The 11,402-nt window shown below is 43.2% G+C and overlaps 1 protein-coding gene across 1 annotated transcript; it reads left to right on the top strand.

Annotated features, from left to right (window-relative positions):
* The first annotated feature begins 7,218 nt into the window (after positions 1-7,218).
* Positions 7,219-10,900, top strand: LOC146031314 (uncharacterized). Its single transcript, XM_083158442.1, has 5 exons — positions 7,219-7,370; positions 7,465-7,566; positions 7,862-7,960; positions 8,204-8,311; positions 10,218-10,900. Exons 2-5 carry the CDS (start codon positions 7,563-7,565, stop codon positions 10,817-10,819), a joined length of 813 nt encoding a protein of 270 aa, XP_083014568.1. The 5' UTR covers positions 7,219-7,370; positions 7,465-7,562; the 3' UTR covers positions 10,820-10,900.
* Positions 10,901-11,402: the final 502 nt, after the last annotated feature.

Raw genomic sequence — 11,402 nt, forward strand, 5'->3', positions numbered from 1 at the left:
TGCCAACTGTGTCCATGTCGACTGTGTCGACATTCGGGAAAAAAAACAGTGAACAACCCATGTCGACCTTATGACCAGTCGACCTTCCTCATGTCGACCTTTATGCAAATTCGACCTTAAGTCATGTGGAACTTGGCCCATGTCGACCTTAAGTCAGGTCGACCTTCCTGCCAGTCGACCTAGTGGGGTCGACCTAATGACTGTAGACCTAAGTGTGGTCTGACAGATGTACCTATTCCATGTGTGCAGTATCATGTGTAATGGGTACTATGGTGCGCGGCATCATGTGTAATGGGTACTATGGTGTGCAGCATCATGTGTAATGGGTACAAGGGTGTGTGGCATCATGTGTAATGAGTACTATGGTGTGTGGCATCATGTGTAATGGGTACTATGGTGCCATCAAGCAAGAACCCCCTAGCAATGAGCACGTAGGTAAGCAGCACTTATGTGGCAAATATGTAATGGGCATTACGGTTTGTTATACAGTATGTAATGGGCATCATGATGTGTGGCACAATGTGTAATGGGCATTATGGTGTGTGGCCTTATGTGTAATTGGCATTACGGTGTGTGGCTTTATGTGTAATGGGTATTACAGAGTTTGCTAAAATGTGTCATGGGCATTACTGTGTATGGTCTAAAGTGTAATGCCACACCCCTTTTTGTGATGCCACGCCTCCTTCCCATGAGGCCATGCCCCCTTTTTGCCACGCAAAGGTCTTCCTACTATTATGTCTAGATCTGGGACCACCCATTTCCATAATTCTAGATTCGCCTATGCCCAGGATACCCTGATTGTCTGCTTTTATACTGTAGTTATTGATTTGCAGGGCAAACTGTGAAAGAACAATAGACATATCCCTCTGGGTGGAACTGGAAAGCCTCCCCCACAACATCAATCAGCTGCTGCTTGTTTATTAACAAAAAAGAAAACACAGACTGAATAAAAAAGAAAAAGGAAGCAAAATAATCTATACAGAACCATAAAGCCAGCAGACTAGAACAGTGTCAGTAAGGCTGTGTAGGATATATTGTACTGATTCTGGTCGGGAGCAGATACAGATGGAGCCTGCCCGATCACCAGATCTCATGTGCTGCCGCAGGCTGGCGGACAACAGCTCCATCTCAGGGCTGGCGACCACAGCAGCCACCTGCATTAAGTACAACAAGGATCCTCATAGACATCCTTGATTTTTTTATTTGCAGTCTTGGTGGTGCTGCCCCCAGATCCCGGCACCCTAGGCAGCTGCCTAAAGCTGCTTAATGGTAGAGCCGGCCCTGATCCTACATAATAAAAGGCTAATGCTGTTCCTCTCCTCCATGGAAGGAATTGTATAGTTGTGCGCACTGGTGGCAATTCGATTGCGCCTGATGGAGCAATTTAAGTGTTGCTCTGTTTTGGAGGTAACAGATGTTGGCGCTATTATTGTCATGTTGTTCAATATATATAAATATATATATAATGTCCAGTATGGAGCGGCACTTCCTCAACAGCAAGCAGTAAATAGTGGTGCCTTCCAATGATCCCGAAGGGATCCAACACATCCAACAGACGGCGGCACTCAGCAATACAAACGGACTCAGGATAGCAGGATTTGTCAACGTTGCAAACCTCTTTTATTGGGTGTCCTGAGGAAGAACCCAATAAAAGTGGTTCGAAACGTTGGCAAATCCTGCTATCCTGAGTCCGTTTGTATTGCTGAGTGCCGCTGTCTGTTGGATAAATATATATATATATATATATATATATATATATATACATATATGCATGCATACTGGGCCTTATTCAGATTCATTCAGTCATTCATTCATTCATTCATTCATTCATTCATTCATTCAGTGTGTTCGCATGGATGACCGATGTTTTGTGTCTGCGCAGGTGTGTTTCTGTGAATGTGCAGACACAGTGTTGCGTGCACCCACAGCAAACTTTCGGTTCACCGGGTGCACGCACCCCACATGCCAAACGGGGGGCGGAGAAGGGCGGGGGGTGCTGGGCAGCCCCATTAGCATATGAGAATTTCCAGCGATTTTGCGGGAGATGCAATGCGATTCGATCTCCTGGGGCCAACAGAGCAGTGAATAAATTCGCACGGCACTAAAATGGCCCATGAGATGCGATGCAAAGTGATTTTACTACCGAGAATAGTCCTGTACACTTAGAGCATACAGTGCGCCCTGCTATTAAACAAGTACCCAATAAAAGTATATGGGCGAGATGTACTAAGCCTTGAAAAGTGATTCAAATAGAGGGGTAGATGTATGAAGCTGTGATAAGGAAGGAGAAGTGATAAAGAGCCTGTTACTTTATCACCGGCCAATCAGCTCCTGACTGTTCAGTTACAGTTGGGAACTGATTGGCCAGTGATAAAGTACCAGGCACTTTATCACTTCTCCTCCCTTATCACTGCTTCATACATCTACCCCTGAGAGTGATAAACCACCTACCAATTGGCCTCTAACTGTCATTTTCTGCCAGTCTATAGAATGGCTGATTGGCTGGTGGTTTATAATTCTCCATTTTATCACTTTTCAAGCTTAGTACATCTGGCCCTATGTGTTGTAATAGGATGCTGTGAAAAGATGCAGATAACTATCTTTAGATACTAAAGCAGTGGTCAGGGAACAGGAGTAAATTACCCAAAATGGTGTAGAAATTATATTCCTGGGGGTAATGGACAGTTGCCCTGCCGAGACACAGCCGGGCATGCATATGAATCTATATGCATACCCAGCTGTGTCTTGGCAGTGCGACCGTCCGTTACCCCCAGGAATTTAATTTAATTGCATATAGAATCTATATATAGAATCTATATATGCATGCCCAGCTGTGTGTGTTAAGGGCCCCATACATCAGCAATTAATTGTGACAATTTTCAGATATAGAGATGATTGCCACAATTAATTTTAGATGTGTGGGCTCCCCCTTTTGGCAATCCCAATCAGAATCGCCAATCGATTGCTTAATCAGGTTTTTAAACATGTTTAATAATCTGGTATTATCTGCGGATCTTTTTTAGATGTGTGGGCATTCCCAATTCGTCTTCTTCATCTATTTACATTTAGAACAGCTGAAATGACAATCGATTGGGGCAATTTCCAGATATGAAGATGCAATCTTTAGATGGAAAAATCTGCCGATCACTGAAAAAAATCTGTAATGTGTGGGCAAAGTCGGATAGATCTGAAAATCCATTTATCTGGCCAAAATATCTCAATATCTAAAAATCCATAAATTGTGATTGCTGATGTATGGGGCCCATTACAGTACTGTAGTGTGTCAGGCCCTTCCCTGCGTGAACTTGTCTTGCGATATCACTTACAGCCCCATCAGCCGCAGTATTGTTGGCATGTCAACACCGTTCTTCAAATGAGGGTCATGTCACCCCGTTTTGAAGGCGTGATGGGTCCAGGATCTAGGGTCTGAGTGTGCGGATCCTACATCAGAAAGCTCACACAGGCTGGCCAGTGCCTAAAACCATCGCAAACGATGGGTTGCCATGGTGATCCGAGGCAGGGTGCACAGACGATCTGGTTTCATTTGAATTTTAATGACACCTAATGTTCCCTGCAGGTCAGCAATTCGCACCAAACATGAATTAGGCCCAATGAGCTTATTAGCTTTCCCCATGGTACATTCTGACTATATAACTTAGCATTTACACCAATAGTATGCACTGATGTTATCATTAGCCTCATGGTGCACAGTGATAAGCAGCAACCTATGGTTATATCTTGTTATCTATAACAATAATATGCAGTGATAATGCTTAACCTACGTATTAGCCACAAGGTACACAACATTTATATGCAGATTATTAACTATCCCATGATATACAATGATAATACAGTATGTTGCTTAGTAACAGTCATCATGGTGTGTATTTGTAGGTTAGTAATTATTCCCATGATACATAGGGGCTGATTTTGAGATGGGAGCAAATAAAAACACAAACACTTTGGATCTGGAACAAGCATAAGTAGTGCAAATATATTTATTTCAATACTTTTATTTGTGTGCAGGCTAAATCCTGGCTGCTTTTGCATGTAGCCGACAAATACAGTACTAGCCTACAGTGTATCAAACTGAAATCTAGGGCGATATTTAATGATGAGATGTCCACCAAATGTAAAACTATGCCTTGTAAGCTAATTCCCCTTTAAAAAAAACATCAGAGTTCGGCAGACATCTCGCACTGCAGCTGAACTCGGGAGGCATTAAATCTCACCCTAGATTTTAGATTGTTACACCCACCTCAACTCTGCAATATGGTTATAGCAATGTGCAGTTGCTCTTTTTAGCTTTGCTCCCACAGCCCCAAAGCAACAATATGAGGGAAATGTACTAATATGGATTCGTATTAAAATTCGTATTCGTATTTGTATGTCGAGGTGTTACGAATGTGTACGCACGCTGTTTTCGTAGACGTATTCGTATTCCGGAATGGAATGTACAAAGATGTTTTATTTTGAAAAGTCGTATTTTCCGATGTCGTAGCCATTCGTATGCTGTTTTACGTACGTAAAAATCGTCCGTGAAATTCGTACATTGAAATACGAATGTCGTAACAAGTTTTGTTTGAAACCTTAGTTATTTTACGATTTTTCGTAGATTACATTACGAAAAGTCGTAAACAGTTTAACATACGTGAAGACGTAAACGGAAGCTGACCTGTGATTGGTGTCTTGTGTTTACACATGGGAGGGCTCACACAGGCCTATATAAGTCCTGTTTGACCCACTAATGCTTGTGGGTGTAGGTTGGAGTGTGGAGAGAGGAGCAGAGGTGGCTTGTTAGGTGTGGTGAGTATTTTGATCAGTGTGATTTCTGACTGTGTATTGTTGCTGAAAGGTGTCTTGTGTTATTGTTTGTCTTTGTATTGTCAAAGTTTGTTTTTTATTTTTTTTTGTTTAAGTGGCTGTTGTGTCTATATTTGTGTGTGTGTGTGTGTGTGTGTGTGTGTTGTGTTAGAGTGAAGGAGCTGGAGTGTGTTTAGTGTTGTTTGTGTTTATATTTCTGTGTGTTTGTCTTTTGAATTTAGGGGGAAATGTCTGAGAGTGGGGATAGCTTCATGGATTTGGGTGAGGTAGAGGAGGTGTTGGTGGGTGATGATTTGCTTGAGGAGGAGGAGGAGGAATATATGCCAGAGGAAGGTGTGGGTGATGATGAGGATGATGATGATGATGTGTCTGCTGCCACCCCTGCTGCCTCAAAAAAGGGCAACAAAAACCCTGGCAAGAAGATGCCTATGTTCACGGCTGCTGAAAGCAGTGCCCTTGTGAACACTATAATGAAATACAAGGCACCCCTGTTTCTGCAAGCAGTTTCTGCTGGACGAAAGGCAGCTATATGGAGGACTGTAGTAGAAGTGGTCAATGCCCACGGGTCTATTCAGCGTGACTTTGCCAGCTGTAAGAAGCGCTTCTATGACATTCGCCGCCGTGTAAAGGCTAAGATGACCAAGGCAGAGAAACATGAGCGCAAGTATGGGGCCAATGTGCCCTCCCACATTGAGTGGAAGCCCTATGAGCGGGCAATGGCGACTCTGATACCCAAGGTAGTCATCAGTCCACCAGGTGTCATTGATTCTGATGCCCGTCATGCTGGTGAGTATAACTTTTGGGGAAGGGATTCATATTGCTGTGTATTGTTCTGTGCAGAGTTATTTAGCTGACATAGTTTAATCAGCAATGAGGCACCCTCAATAATTAGTGTAATTGTGCAGGTCACATGATACATGGCGCACATGTTTTTTCTGATTGGCAGTAATTTTGTATGGACACATTCCGTCAACACAACCACTATGTTGACATGTGTTTGTAAGGGCTTGTAATGGGGACATGTATAGTGTGTGTTGTTGTTGTATTATTTTGTTGTGTTATTTGTTGTTCTTTGTGCATGTAATCACAGCTGCCCGTGCTAAAAAAGACCGCACCTCATCCCCCTCTGGATCTTCTGTGTCCGGACACAAACATGGGTCTAGCCAAAAGCAACACCATCGTGGTCCCCACACTACTGGTGTGTCTAGTCGTCATGCTGCAAGACTTCAAAAGGCACACTGTGGTTCAGTTGCATTGCAAGATGTGCAATTATCAGATGATGACACAGGTGTGTATTGTTATAAAGTGCGTCATCAAAATATTATATGAGTCCACAATCATAGAAGCGCCTAAGTGACACCATGGGGATTGACCAACAGGAAGGCCCTCTGCAGCTGTGACTGAGACTGTGGTGTGTACATTACAGCCATGCAGAGATTGTCTGTGTCCTTTTGATTGATATTGTTTGTGGCAAATTACTCATTATGCACACTTCTCTCTCTCTCTCTCTCTCTCTCTCTCTCTCTCTCTCTCTCTCTCTCTCTCTCTCTCTCTCTCTCTCTCTCTCTCTCTCTCTCTTCTCTCTCTCTCTCTCTCTCTCTCTCTCTCTCTCTCTCTCTCTCTCTCTCTCTCTCTCTCTCTCTCTTTTAGTAGTGTTGGCTAAGTTTCCTTTGTTGTGTCTTCTCCATACAGCATCCAAGGTACCATCACGGTCGGTTCCGGCACAGTCACGCAGGACATCTGCAGCATCCTCCACTGAGCAAGGGCAAGGCGGGTTGTTTGATGTGGAGACTGGTATGTGTTCTACCACTAATACAAACACACCATGTACTCTTTCTTTCTGTATGGCTCTCTCTCTCTCTCTCTCTCTCTCTCTCTCTCTCTCTCTCTCTCTCTCTCTCTCTCTCTCTCTCTCTCTCTCTCTCTCTTTTAGTAGTGTTGGCTAAGTTTCCTTTGTTGTGTCTTCTCCATACAGCATCCAAGGTACCATCACGGTCGGTTCCGGCACAGTCACGCAGGACATCTGCAGCATCCTCCACTGAGCAAGGGCAAGGCGGGTTGTTTGATGTGGAGACTGGTATGTGTTCTACCACTAATACAAACACACCATGTACTCTTTCTTTCTGTATGGCTCTCTCTCTCTCTCTATCTCTCTCTCTCTCTCTCTCTGTCTCTCACTCTCTCTCTCTCTCTATGGTTTCGTCAATTTAATACTCACTTCTCTCTACCATACAGCATTGCGCACAGCAGCACACACTGTCCCATCAAGGCCACACAGGTCATCAGCAGCATCATCCACTGACCCTGCCCATGGCCATTCTGATGTCGGGAGAGGTTAATATGTCTTCACAGCGTCAGCTGCAGCATAAACTCTGTCTGTATGTGTTTCCCATTCTCTCTGTTTGGCTTACATTTTGAATGTCTCCCTTTACACATCCATACAGCACCCCGTCCTGCAACGCACACTGACCCCTCAAGGGCACACAGGACAACAGGCTCATTCACAATTGACCATGGCCAAGGGGATGTATCGGATGCTGGGAGAGGTGTGTTACAATTTATCCTCATCTTTGCCTGTGTGTGTGTGTGTATCTGTATGGTGTTGTGGGAATAATATTTTATGTTCCTATCTCCATACAGTAATACGTCCTGCACCGGCCTATGTCCACACAAGGAGCCATGCCACACCACTCTCCAGTGTGTACAATGTTCCCCTTGGGGACTTTTTCGAGATCGAAATGGGTAATCCTATTTTTCAATGTATGTTTATTATTTTTTTTTTTGTGTAATTTGGTGTGTCTCTCTCTCTCTCTCTCACTCTCACACTCTCTTTCTCTCTCATTTTTTGCCATGGCCAATAAGGAATGGTTTTGTGCTTTTTGGTGTACAAATCTTAGTACCAGTATATTGGTTGCAGTATGTACATAAATGTTCCCATGTAGGTTTTTTCCAACGGCTATATATGTTTCCAGATATGTACCTTTGTTGACTGAAGTGTTGTTGGTACTGTGCTTATATATTGTTGTGTTATCTGCAGCGCCAAGCCCTTCTGCTGGTCCAGCGAGTGTGCGCCAGTCAGCCCCTACAGCAACGGTCTCGGTGGCCCCTCAAGCCACTGATGATGACCTTGATATAGGTAAATTGTTCCCACATTCTATTGTCTGGTTTTGAGTAAAGCAATTTCCAGGATGTTCATCATCTACATTTGATCCTGCATTTATTTGACTATTGGTGCAAAGCATGCTGGTGTCATGTGTCTGTGATCCACATCAGGTGTAGCACAATGTGTCATTGTGAAATTTGTGTGCACAGTATTGGCATGAACCTTGAAGGTTTAATTTCCATTGTTGACACTTGTCATTTATCTCTGTTTTTTCAGCACAAGATTCTCAAACAGTAACTTCCCAACCACTTGGACCAATGGTGATTCTACCACCTGTGCTTACCCCACAACGCCACACCACTCAGCAGCAACAAACAGACAAACGTAAGTTATGATCATGTGACACATAACACACACCATGACCATAACCAGGTGCAATGGACACCCTCATCCCTGTAGTGTAGATAAATGTAAGTTTACACCTGTGCTTATGTGCAAAATATCTGCTCATGCTCATCAGCACAGGTGTGGTTAATCAGAGTTCAATCGATGTGTCAATGAGGCAATAATTAGCACACTCCTGTAGTTGCTAATGTTATTTTGTGTGTGGTGAGTTTGTTTAGTAGGGCTAATCTACCCCAAATAACACTGATCCACCACACACACAGAAATTAAAAAGCGCTGTATGTTGTGCAAATGTACATTGACACGGACATGAAATTTGGGATACTAGATTAGTCTGAACAAACGCCTAATGCAAGACACACATCAGACCAACTTCCCTCCAAACAAGTAGTTGTTTGGGGAAAAATAAAAACCTGGTACTGGATGGGTGCAAAGTCCAATCTGAAAAGAGTTTTAAAACCCATGATATTGCTCTAAATTAAGCTGACAAAATCATTAAATGTAACCGATTCAACTACAGTACCATGTTTGCATGTCAGTTTTTGTTGTTGTTAAGATGTAGCCCACATTAAAACCACAGTAACAAAAACATTCGCTCCCATCCAGTACCACCTTTTAAACAATCCAAACAACCAGATGGCTGGTTGATTGGAAGTTGGTGTGATGTCTGCCCAGCAGAACAGAGGTCAGATGGAAATTAGTTTACACTATGGCATATTTCAAAGCCACACCATCCGTGAGCCTGAGTGTGTCCTTCTTACAACCAGAATAAGTGGATTGTGGGCCTAACCAAAATAAACATCTAACTCATAAAATTACTTACCTAACTCACTCATCATCTTTGTTAATGGTTTGGGTGTGTTGGACTGCAAACATTTCCATGCCAATTTCACTAACACACTTCCCACACAATCAAACTAATTAATGTGGAGATGCAACTAATGAACACAACCTTTTTTGGGCACATCATCAGTGCAGCAGCTGACACCAATGTTTCAGTTTACATCACATACTCTACATTAGAGTGAAGCTGCTTGCAATTAGGCAACACACATTATTTGCCAGTAACCTTTAACACCTTAAAGCTATATTTCGCATTCCATTACATGTGGTTAGCAAACAGTATTGCGGCTGTGGAAGAGTTAAGCCTTTCATGGTGACAGCACCAATAATGATTGTGTGATTGCATTAGCTGCATTTATTAGGCTCCAGCCTTATTAGTCATTACACAGGGGAATTGACCAGGAATCACAGTACTATGTTAATGTGCACATACAGCAGTTAACAAACACATGGTATAGTGCAGCCATCCTCTAAATTTGGCCCTCCAGCTGTTGTGAAAGTACAAGTCCCATCATGGGCTGCCAGAGTTTGGGTACTACCACATGCTAAAACTTGGCCAAGTCACGCTGGGATGTGTAGTGTCACAACAGCTGGAGGGCCATAGTTTGAGGATGCCTGGTATAGTGCCAATTATGTTCAACAAATGGTTATAGTTGTATGAACATTTGTCAGGTTAGATGCATTTCTAAGCTAACGCACATCGAGTGTTTGCAACCATACCAACGCTTCCAACAAGCACACACACAATAATGTGCAGCAGCCTCTACAGTGTCCATACTGTCATTGTTATCATTGGTATGAAAGTATAATACCCATATAGGCATGTTCATTTCAGGAAAAGATGACTGAGCAAGAATAACATAATGCTTAGGATATATGTTTTTATTTACATCATATGGTCACTTTACATTGTCACATATCTAACAGAAGTTCTCACTTGCAAAACTAATTCGTTGTGTCAAATTATTCAATAAGGCAATGTTAGTGTGATAGCATAAATGTAGTATGACAAAATATTCATCATAACCTTTCATTATAACAGGTGTGGAGATACCAGAGGACAATGCACCTGCAGCAGCAGAACAGGAGGATGACTACTTGGCCCATTTCAGCGACACAAACCCATCAGCTCCACCCAGACAAATTCAACAGCGGCCACAATTGCCAATATGTCCACCACAGGAAGCTTGTGGTCCAGGTGCGGAATTCACATCATCCTGGGCAGCACAACAAGAGCGCGGCGAAGCCGCATTGCAGCGACAAGCCCAGAACATGGACAAAATCCATTTGGAGATTTCGCGAATTGGGAAAACCCTCACTCTCCTGCACAAGGACAACCGGACCCTTTTAAAGTGCATGACAGAGATGCGTGTAGAAAATCTCACCTTCCAAAATCGCATGCTAACAATTATGGAATCCCTTATCCAGCAGCAGAGTACACACAGCAGGCTGTTGGAAGATATTTCAGTGTCATTTAAGGAACGCAATCTGCTGGCAGCCGCACACAGCCCAGCCTCCCAGAGCAGCAGTGGCACGGGTCAAACAACACCACTCCCATCCCCCACACGCCGCACAACCAGACACACGCAAAAAGACACACAACCTGCAAAGGGGTCTAGGGCGTCAAAGCGTGGGGGTAAATGAATATTGCTTCATACAACTGTGTCCAAGGCAATGATGTTATGTTGCCACTGATGTGCTTATTAAAGTTATGTTTGAACAACACATTTGTGTCGTCACTTTCCATTGATGCAACAACACAGCACTGATGCTATTAGAATGTCACTTTCAAAGCAAAAACACACCTGTGGTAAGTGGGTTTAAATGTCTACCTCACAGAACGGAGTTATGTGACAGGCAAAATACACAGGCCACACACGCACAGTACAGAATATTGAAAATGTAGAATGTGGTCCAAAATAGGAAGTATATGGTGATTGATTAGTCCAACTCCAGCATTGGTGAACATCACAGATCTGCAAAGAAATATATGATTAGGCAACTTGGACAACACATACATACACCTATAAAGAGAGGGACCACTTACTTACACACAGTACAGAGGCAGCCAATACATCTCAATATCAACCACACAATGAAGTATCTGTGCATTGTCCACACACATCTGTACCAGCAGCACTGTTTGAGAGCAGAAAACACAGGTTGGTGTTACATGCTGCATACTTCATAGCTTTACACACACATAAGGGTCGCAACATTTTGCCTA

The sequence above is a fragment of the Crinia signifera genome, chromosome 1, assembly GCF_055691185.1.
Source record: "Crinia signifera chromosome 1, ASM5569118v1, whole genome shotgun sequence".
In the NCBI taxonomy this organism is placed as follows: Eukaryota; Metazoa; Chordata; class Amphibia; order Anura; family Myobatrachidae; genus Crinia; species Crinia signifera.